The sequence below is a fragment of the Pectinophora gossypiella genome, chromosome 26 (assembly GCF_024362695.1).
Source record: "Pectinophora gossypiella chromosome 26, ilPecGoss1.1, whole genome shotgun sequence".
NCBI lineage: Eukaryota > Metazoa > Arthropoda > Insecta > Lepidoptera > Gelechiidae > Pectinophora > Pectinophora gossypiella.
Window position 1 is genome coordinate 5,125,395 of NC_065429.1, and position 22,502 is coordinate 5,147,896.

The 22,502-nt window shown below is 37.8% G+C and overlaps 1 protein-coding gene across 16 annotated transcripts in view; it reads right to left on the minus strand.

Moving 5' to 3' along the window:
* LOC126378323 (bromodomain adjacent to zinc finger domain protein 2B-like) overlaps window positions 1-22,502 on the minus strand; it is a 107,850-nt gene that overhangs the window by 26,440 nt on the left and 58,908 nt on the right. For 8 of the 16 annotated variants that reach the window (XM_050026525.1, XM_050026533.1, XM_050026527.1 and 5 more), the window contains exons 22-35: window positions 20,934-21,032; window positions 14,770-15,468; window positions 13,521-13,586; window positions 13,160-13,204; window positions 12,536-12,553; window positions 9,755-9,924; window positions 8,963-9,111; window positions 6,576-6,692; window positions 5,417-5,563; window positions 3,199-3,339; window positions 2,549-2,726; window positions 1,542-1,678; window positions 1,081-1,346; window positions 492-625 (exon numbers count right to left, since the gene is read on the minus strand). In XM_050026525.1, the coding sequence (XP_049882482.1) occupies window positions 492-625; window positions 1,081-1,346; window positions 1,542-1,678; window positions 2,549-2,726; window positions 3,199-3,339; window positions 5,417-5,563; window positions 6,576-6,692; window positions 8,963-9,111; window positions 9,755-9,924; window positions 12,536-12,553; window positions 13,160-13,204; window positions 13,521-13,586; window positions 14,770-15,468; window positions 20,934-21,032 (2,366 nt within the window). The remainder of the gene's footprint in view (window positions 1-491; window positions 626-1,080; window positions 1,347-1,541; window positions 1,679-2,548; window positions 2,727-3,198; window positions 3,340-5,416; window positions 5,564-6,575; window positions 6,693-8,962; window positions 9,112-9,754; window positions 9,925-12,535; window positions 12,554-13,159; window positions 13,205-13,520; window positions 13,587-14,769; window positions 15,469-20,933; window positions 21,033-22,502) is intronic. The other 8 variants (XM_050026538.1, XM_050026529.1, XM_050026539.1 and 5 more) reach the window with 6 other exon arrangements.

Here is a 22,502-nt window from a genome sequence, read left to right on the forward strand (position 1 = left end):
AATAAGAAGTTAGTTAGGAAGGTCCGGCTTTATTGACTCCACTATCCACTCCACTATTTAAGTTATTTTCAGTTCCATACGTTTGTGACGGAATAATGAACTGCATAATGAGCTCCCTAAGTACTTAAGAGATGAAAATAAAACTAATGTATTTATAAAAACTCTAAAAACAATGCTAATTAAAAAGAGCTATTATACTGTAGACGAATTTTTAGTTTTAATTTTAAAACACACTTTCTCTCTTTCGTTCAACGTTGCTGTGCCCTACAGGGTCCATGTTATAGTTCCTATGCCTATGTACTCGTAACACCCCATTATACTACATGTAATAAATAATTAAATTGAATTGCATCATCCCCCTCGGTATTCGGTACGGTATCACTAACACCTTGTATAAGTATTTCCTAAACATACGCTCACAATCAGTCTGTTCTGAATTCAAGAAAGGATAACATGCCATTGCTCAACCTGGCATCGAACCCAGGACTCACCTGTCCTGTCCATAGCACGTTGCCCTGAGCGCGTGCGACCCCGCCGAAAGTTGCTGCAACTGCTGTTCAGATTGTCTCACGAGCTTCTCCAACTTCCGCGCTAGTTCTTCTGACGACAAGTTCTTATCTTCGTCCTGAAGATAATGATTAGCACCATAAAATAATGTGAGCTTACGACTATATCTCAATTGGGTAACTACCCAGCTAGGTCAAAGATAAATTATGAAAATCTGATTACTAAATAAAGACAGATCTGAAGGTGACATAAAACGTTTTCCGTTTTCTATTTATGAATTTTTATAAAGAAAAATTTTATAATAAGCGCGACATTTTATCACTTTTCAGGTTTGAATCACCCGATTGTCCGAAAGAGTAAGATGATTCCGTGCTTCGGAGGGCACGTTAAGCCGTTGGTTCCGGCTATTAGCCGTAAAAACACCTCCACCAACCAGCATTGGAGCAGCGTGGTGGAGTATGCTCCATACGTCCTCCGGTTGATTGAGGGGAGGCCTGTGCCCAGCAGTGGAATGTATGTTTATGTAAGAAAAACATAGTCATACTAATAATGAACCACCCAAATTGAACCTACCTCCTCTGGTTGCGTGCCTTCACTCTCCAGGTCACTCAACACATCATCCCCCATCACACTATCCTTATCAATCTTATTATCCGGCGGGGAACATTCGTCCTTATTGTTGTTCAAGAGTTCTTTGCTTTTGACCCCGTTGGAGAGGTCTTTCAAGGGTGACAGTTCCTTGTCGTCTTCTGTGGGGGGGTCTTTGTAAGGGGAGGGGGCCTTGTCTTCGTGATCGTGGTCCTCTTTCTTGGGTGTTTCTGTCTTGTCTGACATTTGTTCTGGAAGAAAGAGATATAACGATTGTATGTAAAATAAATAGGTTTTCGAGAATGATCTGTGAAGGACCAGTTAACCGTATGTAGTTTAAGTATAATACATATAAAGATCTTCACGATTGTAGGTACTCTCTCCAATAAAACATAAAATAATTGAGCCACTCACCACGTGATCACGGTTATGTATGTATGACTCACCATCATCAGTAGGTTGCGGCGAGGCTCTGTTAACCACGTTGCTCTCTTCAACCAACCTCTGCATGCGTTCCAAGGCAAGTGCTTGCTGTTTCTCCGACTGTTCTGAGCGGACCTTGCGTTGATGGAGCACGCGGACCCTGGGGTAGAGGATATTGTGATTATTGGTAGCTCATGTCTCCCATGAGCTCTTGACAACAACTCTTTTGGTATCGACCACGTGGCATGGGAGACGCTCGCTTGATCGAGAAGTGTGGAGAAAGCGTGTCCTCGATGAGCGTCAAGCTCACGACAACACCTGGTTCCAGACTCTGAGGAGCAGGAGAATCAAACGATACCAAGCCAACAACATTCCAATCGCCGAAGACTTCTCCTGTAGAATTTGCCGCTCCAGAATTGGCTTGCACAGCCGTGAAAAAATGCATGACTCTGCGACAATGATCATTGTCTAAAACAGACGTATGAGGCTTATGCATGGTAATAAGGTAGACTAGTTCGAATCCCAGTACGGGCCTAAACCAATGATTTTCGAATTCATGTTTGGATCATAAATAATGATCACGTCTTCTTATCGTGTGGGTTGTGAAGTACCATCAACAGTGGTGTCAGGGTTATTATTGATCCGCCCGTGACATGGCTCACGTAACGACTACTTACTTACATCAGTAAGTATTGACCAGGACCAACGGCTTAACGTGCCTTCTGAGCACGGAGGTTATTACCACTTTTCCCAAGAATTACGTTTTTAATGCCACCCGGTATGAGTTTTATGTGGCCGCAATCTAACCCGATGAAGTTTTAGTTTGCGGCCAGGGTGGACCAGTCTTGGTTGATTTTGGCGCCCCCCTATTTCGGCGCCCGGTGCGGTGGCACACGTCGCACCGCCCTAAGCACACCTGGCTCGGTGAGGTGTGGGTACTTAGTGCATGTTGCGATGGATGTATGTCTGATTACTCCATTGGGCTATAGCCGATAGTATGTTATGTGTGTCTATGAAACAATCCACTCACTTCCTGATCTTCATGTCAAGCAGATACCGCTCCTTCTTGAGCTGGTTGAGGTGGTCGAGTGACGCGTCAATCTGTCGCAAGACTGACTTGTTCTGCAAGAGTTCGTCGCACAGGAACGCTAGAATCTTCGCTTTCGTCGTTGCGTTTAGTGCCAGGAACGGTTTGTCTCGGAGGGCCTCTGTAGAAAGAAAGCAGCATTTAAATAAGTCTTTGGTGCTAATTCCTGCAGGCGCCATCTAATTTTATTTTGAGTTATACTTACCTGTCATTTTCTTATCTACCGAAAAGGAAAGGGACGGGTAATCGACAGGCATAAAATGGAACATACGTTAATTTTAAGCAGAAATCTAAAACAACCGTCTAAACACATAACAACGGGTTCTTACCGCGTTCAAATGGGGATATGAGACTCCCGTTATTCTGTGCTTTAATTATGATAATAACCGCGTAAACTTAAAACAATGTATAACCGTCTAAACATTTTACATCGACCAATAACCTGACAAAATTAAGTTGCCAGCACACGTCAAACGGTTTGCATACCAGCGAGATACTTTTTGATTCGCCCGGGTCTTTCATTCATTTACTCATTCTTCCTAAGTTGTTGACTAAGTTTATTGTACCGCCGAATTTAAGAAAATCCAATTTACCTGATAATTTGTATGTCGAGTTGTTATGCAAGTGTTCGTAATATGCGGCGTTTTTTGAATTCGCCTGTGTGTGTTGCATTTCCGCTTCCGTCTGGTGATGGTCCGCCACTCTTCTCTCCCTTTCTCTTTCCGCTGTTAACCCTGAAGGTGAAAAGAGATGGATGTATTTGAGTCCATTTCGACATAGCAGATTTTTCGGTGGCACATCAAGTTTTGGAGACGAGTTGCTTTAAAATTATTTAGGAAATATTAAGCCTTAAGAAGACCTTCACAAGCTCGCTTTTGAGTTGTAAATTTTCTATATCCTCCAAAACTTAATATTGCCACTAGATTTTAAATTCTAATGTTAAATGAGATAGTGAGCAAAGGAGATAGAAAGGGTTAAACTGGCCACATCGAAGCAATACAATTTGTTGCAATTTGACATTCGCGCATATAAAAGTAAGTGCGCAATACAAACAAATGTCAAATAGCAATATTGCTTTCTTAGATGAATTGCTTCGATGTTGCCTTTTTAACCTCCCAGGACGAGCAACATTATCTACATAAAGCATGACCAGAATGTACCCTGTCTTCTCCGAACAACCATTTTGGCGGTAATAAAGAACAATACTACCGTTGCTGAAATACAGGAGGGTTAAAAAGGCTACAACGAAGCATTCTAATGACTAACGGCCTTAGAAATAAACTGAGTGTAACTATTTATCATCATCATCAATTTAAGAGCCACGCTCTTGTCGGTGTAGCATTTTACATTCCAGTCTATCAAAGGCCAATTCCTTGACTTCCCTATAAGACACGACGTTAACCTTACGACGACGACGACGACGACGACGTTTTATTTGTAAGGCCGTAATTGTCTATTAATTGTGTACAGTCATGAGCAATATAATGTACCCACTTTAGGACTCTGTCGCACTAACACATTTGACATTTAGTGAGACTTACAGTTCAATTTGTCAAAAAAGTTAATGTGAGATGGTACCAAAGTGTATACATATTAATGTTCGTGGCCGTACAAAGTGTGTGATAATTCATGTGTTCAAAATGTAATAGAATTAAACGACATACAGGGGGGTTAAAAAGGCCACAACGAAGCAATTCATCTGAAAAAGCAATATTGCTATTTGACATTTGTTTGCATTGCGCACTCACTGTTATGTGCGCGTGTGTCAAATTGCAATATTGCTTTTTTAGATGAATTGCTTCGATGTATAGGACATAGAGTAACGAGACGGAAACTAACAGATGCGCCAAGAAGTGGTGTAGGTAGAAAATGAGAGAAACTTATGAGAAACATCGATATAAAAATGTTTTTATATTAATACCTGTAGCCCTTGAAAAGGCCAGGCCTATTCAGAACACAGAAAAATATATTTAATTATTAAAACTAGTAACAAGATAGTAGCAATAGGGGCGCTTGTTGTACAGTCATGAGCAATATAATGTACCCACTTTAGGTCTCTGTCGCACTAACATATTTGACATTTAGTGATACTTCAGTTCAATTTGTCAAAAAAGTTAATGTGACATGGTACCAAAGTGTATACATATTAATGCTCGTGACCGTACTACCACCCGATTGGGGTAGTCAGAGGTACATCCATCGCAAGATGAACTAAGTACGCACACCTCACCGAGCTTTCTGTTAGACCGATAATGGTGCCTGTAAACACCATCTAATTTTATTTTAAGTTATACCTGTAATTTTCTAATCCGCCGAAAAGGAAAGGGACGGGTAATCGACAAGCATAAAATTTATGTGGTCAATTGTAAGCACATCTAATACATCCCTATAAAATATTGCATTGGCTAATAACCCGACATAATTAAGTTGACAGCACAAGTCAAACGGTTTGCGACCAGCGAGATACCTTTTTGATTCATTCTTCCAAAAAATAAAGAGCAATCAATCATCTGTCCCTTTCATTTTCGGCGGGTAAGAAAATGACAGGTATAACTTAAAGTAAAATTAGGAGGTGTCTGCAGGGGCCATTATCAATTAACATATTTTTTTTATTATTTAAGAAAATACCACTTGATATATGAGCTGAAAAATCCCTCTCAGTATTCGTTACGATGTTAATGAGCCCCTCTAATTTTTCATTTTGAACGTGAACCTCTTCTTCTATCGTGTGGGTTGTGAGGTGGATGACCAACCTCATCAAACCTGGTGGCAACCACGAACGAGACGAGACGTGAACCTCTGAAAACTCACCAGTCAAAGCCTTGACTTCTCCAGTGGCGTTCGCGTACAGATATATCCTGAGCACCTCGCTCAGGTTCACGGGCGTGATGTCTCCCATCCGGATGGCGTGGCCCAGTAGGGTGGTGTGTCGGCCCGGGTGCGGGATGCCCGGGTCCTCTGCGGGGTGGACAGAGCAATTCACTTTAAGCCAACCGGTTAAAGTTGAGTCGACTTTATGAGCTTGAATTCATGTGTTGATCAGAGATAACAGGCTAGTTTCCAACTAGAAAAATCAGTTACTTTTTACTAAACGTCAAAACACGAAATTGACTATGAAAAAGCACACTGTGACGTCATAGAAAAACGAAAATGATTTTGTCACCTTTAGATCTCTCTTTATTTTGTAATCAGAATTTCATTATTTATCTTTGACCTGGAAAACTACTTAATTGCTGTACTTCATTATGTCAAAACGGCCATCATAGCCCGCCGGTAGTTGCAGCAGCAACGTTGTAGGGAAGAGAGGAAGTGTGTATTAAAATTAAAACTTATCATTTAAAAATAATCATACATAACATACATAAACTGCCTATATACGTCCCACTGCTGGGCACAGGCCTCCCCTCAATCAACCGGAGGGGGTGTGGAGCATACTCCACCACGCTGCTCCACTGCGGGTTGGTGGAGGTGTTTTTACGGCTAATAGCCGGGACCAACGGCTTAACGTGCCCTTCGAAGCACGGAATCATCTTACTTTTTCGGACAATCAGGTGATTCAAGCCTGAAAAGTCCTTACCAAACAAAGGACAGTCTCACAAAGTGATTTCGACAATGTCCCCATCGGGAATCGAACCCGGACCTCCAGATCGTGAGCCTAACGATCTAACCACTAGACCACAGAGGCTGTTGAAAAATAATCATCATCATCAATTTAAGAGCCACGCTCTTGTCGGTGCAGAATTTCCATGCTAGTTTTTTAGGGAAAAATAGGGCAGTGGTTTCCCTCTTGCCTTCCGCCCCGCAGTACTTTGACGCAAGTGGGATGGCGCCCAGAGTAGTCTATTACAAAGCCATACTAGGACTCCTGTCCTCCGCCTCTGAATAGTACTGACGGTTACTGCTGCCCTCTGTCAGGTTCCAGGTTAAAAATAATAATAATGCTTAATAATATGATAATGCTTAAGCTCACCAATAGCACAGACAAGCAGCTGAGTGAGGACCTGCACCAGCTCCTCCTCAGCCTCGAGGCTGCAGTCCGGCAGCAGAGCCAGCTGGAACGTGTTCAGGGTAGGCAAGGACTCCATGTCTGCAAATATGAAGAATAACATAAAGAGAAAAATCAAATCGAAAAAATAACTTCAGGGACTTGAACCCACAGCTCTTGTCAAGCCAGGACGAGCGGGTTAACAATTCCACCTTTTTTTTTGACGTGACTTATTGTAGATTTGCCGCAGATGGCATTAACTACTTGGCCGGACAAATGGGGAGCGCTGAAGGCTCTCACCCGGTACAAAGTTTAAGACGACAGGCCTGAGGGTGCCCAGTTGGGCGCGAACCTCGGCTCAGGGCGTCGTCTGAGAGGAAAAATATTTGAAAGAATTAATCGACCCTAGTGGGTCGATAGCGATAAGCGCTGAATGAGGGAAATCGTCGACCACGCCGGCGGGGTCGGTATCGGAGACCTGAAGTGTTTGGTGTCGCGAGCTGATTGGCTGCCTCTAAAACAATTCCACCAGGTCCTCCTCCTGTCCATGCGAAATTCTTTCGATCTATGTATCGTCATTAAGCCGACGCCTTCTCTTAGTGAGTTTCCCTAAGCACGGGTGCTATAAAAACAAATTCATTTATTTTATTTTTATTTTATTCATAAGATATCCTACAGCAGTTTTACAGGTAAAGTTAAATTATCTAAATTACATAGTGTGTCTTAGCCAATAACAGGATATCATAGATTGCGTTAACTATTGAACCGAAATTAAAAGAAAACAATAACAAAACTTAAATGAACAACACGCTAGAGTACAAACGAATAGAATAGAATAGAATAACTTTATTCCCAAAACAGTGCAGTACAATAGTAGAGAAGATAAAGATAAGTATACAAATCAAAAATACACTGCCAGGGAAAAGGGACTGACTCAGCATGTTGTTGCGAAGAATAGTAGAAATACCACTCTTAGCAACACTGATATTCTGCCAGTACCTAAGTTACGCTTATAAATACTTTGAACTATCGTGCCAACAAAAAGTGTCGGGATTTACTTACAATAAATAAGAAAATAAACAAATATAATTATGAAGAAAATATATGAATTAAGGGATTACGAAAAATATGAAAGTATTAGTCAAAGGTAGATAGTATGCCAAGGGGTTAAAGTATACATAATAGATACGACAAATAAACAGATGTGTAAAATAAAAGCCACAGATAAACAGATAACGAGAGAGATTCATTAACAATATATGACAAGTAGATGTGTATAACATAATTATGAAATAAGTATAAAGTTCAGTTACCGACGTTTTTCTGAATATTAAGAAGATATTCCTTATATTTCACCTTAAAAGTAATTTTGGAAGTAAGCTTCCGAAGGGGCGGTGGAATATCGTTCCAACATTTATTAGATCGGTAACTGAAGCCTCCACGAAAAGCGGCAGTCCTATGTCGCGGCAGATGCATCACTATTGAGCAAGACCTCGCAGATTTGCGCCACAAGAGTTTTTTAAAGAGGTATTGAGGTTCTTGAAACTTAATAATATCGTGCAGTTGACAAGCAAAATATAAACTTAAACGATGATGCATATTTAGCAAATTAGAATTGTTGAGAAAAGGCGTTATATGAGTACGAGGAGGAATCGGAAAACAAAAACGTGCACAGGCATTCTGAACACGCTGAATGATTTTTTCAGATTTTCCATATAAACAAGGCCCGTATACAGTGAAACCGAAGTTCAACTTTGACAAAATCAGTGTTTCACAGAGCATAATTCTTATATCCGTGTTGACAAATGGTCTGATTTGGTACAAAACTTTTAGCCTATAAAAACAATTTCGTGCCACTTCGACCACATGACTATGAAATCCGCGAGTTAGTTACATACAATTTAAAATAACATAAACATCCTATATACGTCCCATTGCTGGGCATATGCCTTCCCTCAATCAACCGAAGGGGGTATGGAGCATACTCCAGCACGCTGCTCCACTGCGGGTTGGTGGAGGTGTTTGGGCTAGTAGACCGGGACCAACAGCTTAACGTCCCTCCGAAGCACGGAATCATCTTACACATGTGTTATGTTACACATGTTTCACAAATTATGATTAATTATGATTATGATCTTACTTTTGCGGACAATCGGGTGATTCAAGCCTGGAAAGCATACACTCACAAAATAATTTCGGCAATGTCTCTATCGGGAATCGAACCCGGACCTCCAGATGACCCTAACGATTTAAGGATCGTGGTCTGAATCATCGCCCTCAGTATTCATTATGGTGTCACTAACACCCATACTCACTTGTATGGCTACCTGAACGTACTAGTATGGGGCGTAACTGACTATATCCCAACTCACCGAAGCCCAGAGTCTGTCCAAAGTTGTGTATGAACTCGTAGACTTGGAGTAAGTCCGCGAAGGCCTGCCCGGGCAGTTTGAGTCCTGGGATGCGGCTTAACGCCGGCAGCGGCTTCTGTTCCGAGAGGGACGAGTCTTCTTGTGGTCTCCTGGGAAGAGATCGGAATAGGTTAGAAAACCTGGTCTTAAAAACAGGGGGGCTAAAATGGCCACTTTAGCATTTCATACAATACAAATACACTTTATTGCACCAAAATCATCATCATCACCGTGGCATTATCCCGTTTTTTCACAATATACAACTTTCAGCACAGCGGAACGGCGGCGCTCAGGAAACACGACAAGTATGCCAATTTGGAATCAGCGTATGAGTTCGTGCCATTTGTGTTGGAGACAGCGGGATCTTGGGGCGCTGAGGCCAAAGCTTTGGTGCGTGATGTGGGTCGCCGTATAAGGGTTGGAGGCGGAGATCCTCGAGCTGACTTTTTCCGCAGCGTATTTCACTTGCGGTCCAGAGAGGCAACGCTGCAAGCATAATGGGTACGTTCGGGCGGGGCTCGCTTTCGGGAGGGCTTTTTGACGCCTGATATGGTTTTCTATATATTTTTGTGTTTGACGTATTTTAGTGTAGGTATTTAATTCGACTATATTATATATTTTATTAACATACATTATGAAATTCTGATTACTAAATAAAGACTTTCAACGTGACACCGTTGGATCGTCGATACCTAGTCACAGGGTTAACACAGGTTTCCGCAGAATTGTTTACAACTAGTATAATATTTGTACCTCAATTCTGACAATAACTCCATCTCTTTTCTTCTCGACTGCAGCTTCTTTTCTTTTGCCAGCAGTCGGTCTAGAAGGTTCTGGTGTTTTCTTCTCTCCCTTTCTTCCCATCTTCTCCTGGCGTCCAGTTGTCGGATGAAGGTTGTATGCTGTCTTCTCCTTTCACGTTCCTAGAAGAAGGATCACTTATAGATTTTACAGAAGTTTGTTAAGAGCATCCAAAATGTATGGAAGGGATTCAATACATTTTAGATTTAGTGATTTATTTTTTGGAGTTTGGGCAGGGGTTTCGCTGTGGAGTAACTAGATGTCGCTAACCGTATAAGCTTACTTAAATAACCGCCATCTAGTGGCCATGTCTCGTTTTTAATGTATGTAAGGGACTTCATACATTTTAGACTTAATTAGTGGTATTCTTTTGTAGTCTGGGCAGCGTCCGAAGTATATTGCTACACTATTTCGCCATGGAGTAACCAGCAGGCCTAGCACTGTAAGCACGCGACTCTTTCTCGCCGCGACAGAGATCGTCTGTCTCTTTCTGTGCAATACTGTAAGAGAGTGACGGGTGAAGTATGTCGAGGCGAGAGAGAGTCGCGCGCTTACGGTGCTAAGCCCGCAGGTGTCGCCAACCGTATAAGCTAACATATGGAAATAAGCCAACCCGCAGTGGAGCAGCGTGGTGGAGTATGCTCCATACCCCCTCCGGTTGATTGAGGGGAGGCCTGTGCCCAACAGTGGGACGTATATAGGCTGTTTATGTATGGAAATAAGCACCATCTAGTGGCAGAGTGTCGTATCAATATGAACACTTTGACAGCATTTAGTATCATTAAGAACTGTTTGCCACCACGGTCCATATGCGCGCGTTTCAGTGAAATGCACTTTATTGCACAGAGCTTAATTTTAGCAACCGGTTAAGGGCGAGTCGGACTCGTACGGTTACGTAGCCTTTAAATATTAATTTAACTATTTATTTTTGAAGTGGAAATATTCTGTGAATATTTCAAGCGTCTAACTGTTACCGTTATCAATATCAAATCAAAACAAGAAAAAAAGTCACGGTTTTTTTTTTGTATGGGAGCCCCCTTAAACATTGATTTTAATCTGTTTTTTTTTTAATATGGGTAGCAACATCATTTTACACATAATGTGATTTAAATATTAAGCAACAATTATGTTGGTATATACTTCTGCTATTACATTTTTTAATAATTATGTACCTGAGTAATGAGAAAATAGGCAATTATCACGTTACATCTGTACAGCGCCATCTATATTATTTTTGGGGAACGTAGCCTGGAAAGTTCTTGCTATTGTTACTGGCCGATTTCGATTTAAGTGGGATATTTATTTGTGTATTAAGTACCTTTTCTACTAACAGTAGTCTGTAAGATTATCATTAGCTTTTATTTACTAACAAACACATCAATGATTTATATTTGAAATTAAATTATTTGACTCAATAAAAACCTTCACACCATGGTTGATGGGGTTTGGTAATCCACCTCACAACCCACACGATAGGAGAAGAATTATTGGATTTGAATAAAGTGACTTCTAATAATGATAGCAGATACTCTGAGAGGGAATAGAGTTGGTATGTCGTGAATCGACTATGTGATCACTGGTGATGAGCTGGTTATCTGCCATCCTGCAGATAAAATCATATTCTAAAGAACGCCGTTACGATGTGGACGTACCACCAAGTTGGTCATGACGGCAGTATGATGAAGATGCGCTTGATTGTTACAGTTGGAGTTTACAATGAAACGAAATATCATCATCATCATCACCAGCCCATTAACGTCCCCACTGCTGGGGCACGGGCCTTCCCTATGGATGGAGATCGAGCCTTAAACCATCACGCGGGCCCAGTGCGGATTGATGGTTATTAACGACTGCTAATGCAGCCGGGACCAACGGCTTAACGTGCCTTTCGAAGCACTGAGGAGCTCGAGATGAAAACTTTTTTTTTGTGGTCACCCATCCTATGACCGGCCTTTGCGAAAGTTGCTTAACTTCAACAATCGCAGACCGAGCGCGTTTGCCGCTGCGCCACCGAGCTCCTCAAAAACGAAACGAAATATAATTAAATTCAAAAATATCTTTATTCAGTAGGTAACATAGTTACACTTTGAATCGTCATTTTTTACATAACGAACGTCTCATCCGCCTAAAACTACTGCAGCTTCTCACAACCTGTATAGCCGGGGAAAAGAAGCTGCAAGAAAAACCTCGGCACAGGGCCCTAGACGTTCTTTAAAAAAAATAATCATAAAATATTGTTATACAATTTAGTAATTTAGCTAGACAGTAATAAAACAGAGACTTTGTAAAAACTGTTATTATAAGGTTAGTAATTATATAAAAAATATAATTGCATGATTAACTGTCTGAGAACTGATATTAGACAGCCAAATTACTAAAATGAATTAACCATGTTTTATGTTTTTATTAAAGAAAGTTTCTTGCAGCTTCTTTTCCCCGGCTATACAGGTTGTGAGCTGCAGTAGTTTTAGGCGGATGAGACGTTCCTTATGTTAATGAAATTGCCGATTCAAAGTGATATTATAGTAATATGATAGTAATTTCCCGTTTTGACGTTTAGTAAAACGTAACTGATTTGACTTGCGAAGTGTTTTAATGTTTTTCGATAAGAAGTTTATTAGAACCATTTTATTTCTTAAATATGTGAAGATTTCTGACGCTTTTCGTAATATAATTGAACCCACGACCATGTTAGAAGCGGTAACACATGCACGCAACAACAATGATTATTACCTCCGTTATATACTTTTGCTGTGGCACCCACCACGCCAAGTCCGGATGGTTTTGGAACAAATACACAAATACCAATAAATACCTCACACACATAATTATATACATATATACACACAAACTCACACACTACACCCATAATTACGTAGTCTCGAAAAATATATAAAGTCTCGTACAGCTTAATTATGTAGTCTCGAAAAAGTTATGAATTTAACTACGCTGTTTGCAAAATAATGTTTTTCTCCGCTTGGAATCTGATCTTTGTGTCATGCATCTAACAGTTAATACATACAATTGTCTCAACATCAAACCATCTCTATTTTAGATATACTATTTCATTATTTTTTTTTTAGGGAAATTTTTTTTTAGGTTACCAATATTTTTATTTACATAAATATTACTGTAAAATCTCGAACTGTGTAAAATAAGATGTCCTATGAGTAAACTCTTTGAAAAAAGACTTAGTGAATATAAGTTGTCATGATTTAAGGTTGTCGGTATCAGTCAAGTTGCGTTAGTCGAGTTTTTACATTAATAGATATACATAATTGTAATATAATTATTATTTACAACACGCAAACACACTCACATTCAAAACAAAAAAAAAAGACTAAAAAAGATAATTACCTGTTCTTTAAGTAGAATAGCCTGTTGTCTCTTAAGTTCTCTTTCCTGAAGCAAAAATAATTTATTAGAAAAATTATGACAGCAACGGGTTTGGGATGAAAAAGTTTAATCATCTTTTTTTAACGGTTCAGACACCATCTGGGATTATGAGATGTTTTTTGATACGGTAGAAAATTTAAGGCCTGAGATAAGCGCTGAAAGGGAAAAAATTCCGGCGGTCTTGGCATTATAAGAAAAAGTTGCATTGTTATATTGTAAACGGAATTTTATTTGAAACAGGGCCGAAATTCGACTGAGAAATCAGATCCTATCAGGATGGCCATAAGCATACAAAGATTGCTATTAACAATACGAAACAAACCTGTTGCCTTTTAGCTTGGTCTTCTATCTTCTGCTTCTCAATTTCTTCTTGTTTTTTTCTCTTAGCCTTTAGCAACATCGAAAGCGGTACAGCAAATTATAATAAACACGAACATGGAACAAAAGGAAAATCAAATAAGACTTCTTGTTTAAAGAAAAGCTAATTAATTTAAAAGAATAGATTTTTTCTTTTAAAGACAAATTAATTAATTTAATAATAAAATATTTTTCTTTAATAAAATAAAATAAGTAAATATTTGTTGTTTAAATTTAAATAAAAAATAATTGGCAAAATACAGTATGAAACATGCAATAAGTAGTTTTATGTGAAGTATGTTAGCTTAGAAGAGCCTTAGATTATCTTTTTTTGGTACCTTGTTACATTTCCTTTGTATGTAATATCTACGATGGGGAGGAGCTGGTAATGCAAATAAATACCTAATCCTAAGGTTGTCTGGACGATATTGGTATTTATCAAAAGGCCGCCTCTCTCTCGTCACTTTGAATTATTTTTTCAATGACGTGTTCACGTGCAATGAAGCGTTTAGTATTGTACATTTTTTTGGATTTTGGTCATTAGTTTTATCAGCGCGCCGACACCAAGAATAGGGTGCAAGTTGAGTCACTGCTTACTCTAAGCAATGCTACAGTATTAACCTCGGAGTACCCAATATACGTGGAACTATTAAATACTTGGCGGTTGAAAAGTTATTATATAATTTTTCTTTTAAAGACAAATTAATTAATTTAAAAAAAAATGTATTTACTAAACTGTGTATTTAAATAAAATTAAATTTCTTTATACTTTTCCAACTGTAGAAGTTTCATACACACTTTTCCACCTCTTTTTACTTTCTTAGGGGGCTGAATTTCTAAATTCCCATCTTAGGGAGCATCTACGCCCTAAAAGGAACCCTAATAGGTACGTCCTCTAAGGTATTGTCGGATAGACCAGTATTATACCGTAGTTAATATTACATTTGAAGTATAACCCCGTACGGTCACGAGAATTAATATGTATACACTTTGGTACCATGTCACATTAACTTTTTTGACAAATTGAACTGTAAGTCTCAGTAAATGTCAAATGTGTTAGTGCGACAGTCCTAAAGTGGGTACATTATATTGCTCATGACTGTACACAGAACCAATTGGGTATTAGACACGAAAGTATTAGTAATGTGATATACAACGTTAATGTGCGTTAGTGAAGATAGCCCGATAGGTTAGTTTTACGAATATCCACATACCATGTTTACATTGTCCTTGAAATGGTGGACAGATATCGACAGGGCTCCGTCCTTCCCAAGGTTAAACGTGCCTTGTTTAATTTTCTTGTTTATTATATCGGATAAAATGTTATCGTCATCCTCGCTCAAGTCTATGACTTCTTTCAGGACTGACTGCTGGTTCTCCTTGGGCAACAACATCAAGTTTTTCGTCATAAATTCGTTTTTCGCATCTAAGTACTTTTGCTCCAACGCTTTCGGGTCTTCCGACTTTTTGTCAGCCTGTAATTTCGACCAATCGCAGCCGTTTATGAACTCCGATATCCTTGAGTAAGACTCTATGAGTTTCTCAAGGTTATTGTCCTTGTCTTTGCCCTTTTTGTCGGACTTCATGAGTGTGAAGTCGAATTGTTTTTCTTTCGTTCTTTTCGGGAGATCGAAGGCCGCTTTCTCGGCGAAATCTTTCATTTTATCCAAGGCATTGTACTCTTCCTCTCTGAAGCTAGTTTGGTAAAGAACTGGGTTTTTTATCGGAGATTTCGTGCCGTCGTTTGGTACCGGTATTAGCGACAAGCTTATCGGAGGTATGACTCTGTCCTTGCTGGTTTTAAGGGCAGGTCCCACGACTATCTCCGGCACTTTCCACTCATTGTCAGGACCGGATTTCGGTACCGATGGCAAAGGTTCGATGGTCAGTTGTGTTCTATTCTTGTTGATATGCTGCGAGGCATATGTTTTGTTATATTTTCAGTGGAATAACACCTTTATTATCAATTGGATTTTTGACAACATTGTCGTCTTTTTTTCGTGTTAGAGAAAACTTAAAGCCCAAAGATATGTTGTACATATATAGATAAAAGTAATATATGTAGTAAATATAAATATTGGGATTTTGTGTTATAGTTTACAAGTTTTTTTTTACAAGTTATAGTATTGACATACCTATCTACTTTTTATACGCTAGAAGAAGATATAACCATATCACTACCTTATAGTGAAGACCTCGTAAAAGCTTTTTGAATAACCATATTCAGATATGATTTTCTTCTACAAAACCTCGCTATGGACGCTGCCATAGAAATGGATTGAAATTAGCGAGCTTTTATATTAAAAAAAAACTAATGTGATTTTTCAAAAGGCGCCTATGTGGTTTTCTCTGTAAGGAGACAATATGGAGATTGTAGGTAGAGTAATAAATAAAATGAAGAGTCATTACACTTTTACAATAGGACGTCAGACAAAAATATGTAGGTAATTAAATAAAATTTAAACTCTCGTCACACTAAGAGCGTGACAGGGCACTAGCGTCACGCCAGAAGTGTGACGAGACTTTAGCTGCTTAGGGTTCCGAACCTCAAAAGAAAAAAAGGGACCCTTATAGGATAACTTTGTCATCCGTCCGTCTGTCTGCCCATCTGTTTTATTATACAAACATATTAAGCGTAACTATAGTAAAAAAGAATAGTTTTATTGTTTTATTGGTTATTAAAAAACAAGGTAATTAAGACAATATTACTATGGCTTATAAGTTAAAACTTGTAAACTTTATACACAAAAAACTTTAAACACAGCCTAACTACTAACTAAAAAGCCGAGAATACAACACTACTAGAACAAAAAAGCAAAAAGTGACCATTTTGTTTTTGAAAAACTTTTTTAACCTACGGTCCTTTTTACTTCTTAAAAAAACTACAAAAATGTGAGCACAATGTTGCCAAGCATCAAATTGATAATAAAAAGACATACACAAGCACATTTAATAAAAGATAATAATAAAAAAAACAGATAAAAGTTCCCATAGTGAACCAAATGCACAGAAAACAATATGTTTAATTAAACAAGTTTGAACGGAATGTTACAATAATCACATACATATATATTTATGAGCAAAAAACCTTATATCTCTCCCTCTTTTATAGACTATAGAATCATTTAAGAACTTCAAAAAAAAAGTTTGGATACAAGTTTTCTGCAGATGATTTTAAGCTCTGCCATCCCTATAGGGGTTTCTATCAATACTGGTATTATAAATGCGAAAGTATCTCTGTTACGCTTTTTCGCCAAAACTACCAAACCGATTTTGAGAGACAATTTTGGTACAGAGATGAGTTTGATTAGACCTTTGCAAAGAACATAAGATCTTTTTTATATTATTTAAGGGATCGAATAAATATACCACGCGCGGGCCGAAATGACAACAAAAACACATAACTTAAGCTCACGACTATATCCCAATTCGGGTAGCCAGAGGTACATCCATCGCAAGATGAACTATCACAAGGTGGAAAGATTATATTGTAACATTACGCGCAAACTGGGAACTCCAAAGTATTTAAAAAACATAAACCCGATTACAAAGGCCCTAGATTGCCAAACAACTGCTCATGAATACTCAAAAGAATAAACTAATTCTTCCATTGTACAAAAAACAAGACTCAAAAATTGAAATAGTATTTAGTAGTGATGTTCCGAATGTCCGTATCCGTATCCGCGGATATCCGAGATAAAAGAAAAATCCGTATCCGTTACTTTTCACGCGGATCTTTTACGGATCTTTTTCAGGTGCTTAAGTAGAATTATTAAATAAAAAACTATAAAATTCCATTCATATTGCTTTTATTTCTTAAGGTGATGCGTGTCAGTCAGCTAGGTAACGCTGCGTCAGCAGATGGCGTTACTTCTGCATTTTTCGTATTTTTTTCCATTTATTCGTTTAGTGTTGAGTTCTGACCCAGTGAAACGTTAGGTGGCGAAATCTTACATACATTATCTTTAAGTTAAGCTACAATTTTGAAGTATTTACTGCAGATATCATATTAAAACATTGCATCAAAAGTTGGTGTCATTTCAATTTGTGTACAAACACGAAGCTGTCACACACACATGCGAACTAGGTTAGCTATTAAAAGAGATGCATAATTTGAAGTCTACTTCTAACTTCTAAATGGCGCATTTGGTAAAGCAGTCGCCGCCATTCTTAAGTTTCACGGTTCAAACCCAAGTGCATGTTTTAATTGTTTTTACTTTTTGTATTTTTTTTACAATTGAATTTGGCGAACCCGTCTATTTGTTACGGAATTTTCAAAAAGTATCACTTTTACCAGTAATATTATAATTATACAATAATGTACTTTGCACTAAAGTACCTTCCGTAATTTCCGTATTTTTTATTTTGTAAAATTCTAACAGGCATTAATCGCATCAGTGAACATGCGGCTAACTAAAAAACTACTGAACGGATTTTCATACGGTTTTCACCAATGAGTAGAGTGATTCATGGGCGTGCTTTAGGGTATATAATTTATACAAGTATTCTTTGTTTGTATAAAATGGTTCAAAAATGATGATGAATATCAAACATAATTATCGTTACAAATATAGCCGACTTGGAGCTTTCGGCGAAAACGCTGCCTGAGCCCATTGAGATATAACAAAACAACGTATGGTTGAATTGTTCCATTTTTGTAGGTCTACCGGAAAGTCCACAATATGTCATAATAATTATATTGTGTATAAAGAATTGTGTATATGTATTGTATGATTTTACAAATAACGATCACAGTACAGTAATAATAAGGTAGATTTTTCCTAAATTGCGTCGGTTCAAACTTTGACGCATCGCGTTTGAAAGATGTAATAGCGCTTCAGGACGTCCCGCAAGCACGGCGCTGATGTCGCAGTATCCGCATATAATTATTATGACTTGTCATTTAGTTCCAATAAAATCCGCAGGACTTCATACGTATGTCAGTGACAGCTGGTGATAGCATGCGGGACACTTAGCAGCTAATCGAATTTTATGTTGTTTTCGCGCCCAGTCCAGACGACTTGCAGCGCATTTCTGGACTTATATTTACGCGTGGTGTTTATTGTTAGGTTAATTAGTTCAGGTTAGGACGTTTTTTTAACGAGGACGTTAAAAAAAGACGAGACTGGGACGTATTTAAGTAGTATTTCCATATATACGCGGCCTGAAATGGGCTGTTTCGGGGACCTGAACTGGTTGCTGTCGAACTTATTATCACGTTTTCTTGATTAAAATTCATAAATAAGTCAAATAGAAAAAAGGAAAAAGATTTTCGTTAGTTTTAGATCTGTCATGATGTCTGTGATGTTTGTTTATTATACATAAGAATTTCAAAATTTATCTTATTTTTTTTCCCAAAGGGCAAGGCAAAGGGAACTATGCCCATACAACCATGTCTTGTGTTTTTTTTTCTTGATGATGATTAATGAAATGATGAAACCTAAGCCCCCACACAGACTCTTACTCCAAACCCCAAACGAAGTAAGCGGCTTGTTGGCGCAAAGCGAAAATAGATAGGTACACTTTGTTTATTGAATATTCCGATTTAATAATACTATCGGGAATGTTTTCCGACTAACTTAATGTGATCATTAACCACAAAACACCACTTCGTATTGATTATTTAGATTATTCAATGAAGAAAGCAACCTTCTCGTTCCCGGTCCCACCAAAAAGTCCGCGGCAAAGAGAATATAAATAAATCTGTATGTTGGATGGAAAAACAATTAATTATAAATGACTACTATTTAGGCCGGCAAATGCAACAACTTTTTTTTTGATTTGGTTTTCCCCGAAGGGTAAGGCAAAGGGAACTATGCCCATACAGCCATGTCATTTTATGTATTGATTTTTTATTATAATAATATGTCCTCTTTTAAAACACGGTACTTACCCATTATTTAAAAATGTTTAAAAAATATGCGTTAAAACAAAAATATTTTTCCAATATTCCTTTTCTCAGATTGTAATATTTTTAGTTTTTTATTTATTCATACAAAATCTCTTTATAAATTGTCACTGACATTCTATTACTTTTTTTTTTTTGGTTTGGTTTTCCCCGAAGGGTAAGGCAAAGGGAACTATGCCCATACAGCCATGTCTGACGTATTTTTTTTCTTGATGATTAATGAAATGATGAAAGGTGATGATGATGAAACCTAAGCCCCCACCCTCGGAGTAGACTCCTACTCCGAACCCCAAACGAATTAACTCAAAAGTCCGCATAAACTTTTGAGTTATGAAGCGGCTTCCTGACACGAAGCGAAAATAGGCTGATACACTTTGTTTATTGAATACTCCAATATAATAACACTCGCGAATGTCTTCCGACTAACTTAATGCGATCATTAACCACAAAACACCACTTCGTATTAATTATTTAGATTATTCAATGAAGAAAGCAACTGTCCCGTTCCCGCCTCCCGCCAAAAAGCCCTGACATTCTATTACACTTGTCAAGTAGTCAAAGCCTTTAGAGAAAAAAAAAACTATCACGCACACACACTAACATTGACACCACTACACGCTCAGCAAATACACTGTAATCTGCACCACTACAAATGTAGAATTGATCAAAATTGAGGGTCTGAAATATGGTACTTCTCGTATTCGGACCCTAAATTTTTGTTAGTTTGCGAAAATAATACACCAAAATATTACTATTTATCGGTTTTATAACAATATTCCTCTATCCGTTTTCCTGTAGCACTGCATCAACTTTTGTATGGAAAACGAATCACCTTAAAATCAAATATTTAGCACCTTTATATTGCAAACATTTAGATAGATAGATCTTTATAATGAAAGCAAGATAAAATATCACTTTTATAACAATGAAATAACCAAAACTTTAATCTTTTTTTTAAAGAAAATAAAGATCCGTATCCGCGGATCTTTACAATAAATATCCGTATTCAGATCCGTATCCGCGGATATACATTTTTAATGATCCGGCACATCACTAGTATTCAGATATCTTGAATAAAAATATATTATTTTTTTATGGATAGCAGAACTCATTGTTACGTAAAATAGAAAAATGACATACGAAATTGGCTTCTATTTCACGATTAGCATTTATTTATAATGAATTCCACGTTTACTACAATTTAATTTCAATATTTATCGGGGTTAAAAAGGCTACATCGAAGCATTTCATACCATTATTCATACTATTTGTTAGCATTACGCACTTACTAATAAACCCTGACCTCCCCCCCCCCCTTTTTTTTCATTTACAAAACTTATAATGTACCCTATCTCACTCATATGCCTTCTTTCTTTTTTGTATAATTTCCGATATTTCACATTTTTGATTTAATTTTGAGTATTCAAGAGCAAAAACCCCAAAACATAGTACAGTCAAAATGTCACTGACCTCCAGCAGCTGCTGGCTCCTCGCTTCCTTCTCCCTCTTAGCCAGCTCAGCCTTCTCCGACCGCTCCATTTCTCTGACTAGACGGGCCTGCGAAGAGAACTGACGATCATCATCTATTTATCGTCGTAATTATTTATTTCACACGTATATAGCAGACTACATACATACATACATAAACTCACGCCCGTAATTCCTAATGGGGTGGGCAAAGCTACAAGTAATCAAAGACAACTTGCAGCCACTGTTGATACGAAGTCCAAAGATGGATATGACAGACAAAATTAGCAGACTAAATTATAAAAAATATGATGAGAACTTTATTGCCCAAATATTAAGAAATAGGTCGGGACTACGAAATGTGGAAGGTTAAGGGGAGGTCTTTACCCAGCAGTGAGATCAAATAGTTCAAATAAGATAGGAGAGACGTCACGTTAGGTAGACTACAAAAAATAATTTTGGCGTTAAAGTAGCTTAACTAGTTTTTCTCTTATAATCTCTCATCCAACGAAACAACTAATAAACATTTTAGCTGTCGTCACATTATCAGCGCGATGCCAGCGCGGCGCTCGTCATAAAGCGGGCTCTAGTGGTCTCTTGACGTCACGCCAACACTGTGACGAGAGCATTAGTAATTTAATTAAATAGTTATCTGGCCTCTAGATCTGGCGCTAGCGTCCCTCCTAACATTTCTCGCTGTTTGTTGTCTTATAGCGACGGGGAAGAAGCAAATACTCCTATCTTACACAGACCTAACTTTACAGGAGGAGGAAAAAACTGAATAACTTTTTTGTTAATAATTATAGCGCGACGTCATGTTCTGAAGGTAGTTTTGTTATTTCAAGAGACATTTTTTTAAACTAATATTAATTTTGTATATATAGAGGAATTAAAGTTAATGTAAGTTAGAGCCTATTGGTTTCTGTGTTGGGTCGAAAGTTTTGACGTTAGACGGTTTTTCCACTTGCAATTAATCCTTAAAATTCCTATTGTTTGACTTATTTCTCTATGTAAACTATTCACTGTAGCTTCAAAAACCTATTAATAATTAAAAAAACAATAACTATAAAACTAACGTAAATTATACATGATTTTGTAAGATAGGATGTATTGCTTTGAATGAATTTCAAATTATGTTCAAGTTAGGAGATATTATAAAGCAATGCCGCAACATTTAACTAGTAAATATTTAACTGTAAACTATTATAAAGCATGCAATATAATAACAAATAATCGTATTTTTTAAAAAAATACTGAAACGACAGCTTTTTTAAAGAAAGTGCTACGCTTAGCATTTTTAATGAAAATAAACTTTGATCTTAAACAAGGTTTAACAAATTATTTATTGATCATGATAAAGTAGGCATCTTCGTTTTTTAATTGGCATTTAATAAAAATATCAATATAGTACGAATTATATATTTATTAAGTCAATAATCAACTGAGTTCAACAAGTAGGTACTTATTAAAATCATTATCAATAGCCCGGTCAATAAAGGAGTATGTGGGAGGAATCCTATGATTTTTCTTCAGGAATGTGTTCCGGAACACATTCCTGAATGTGTCCTTATT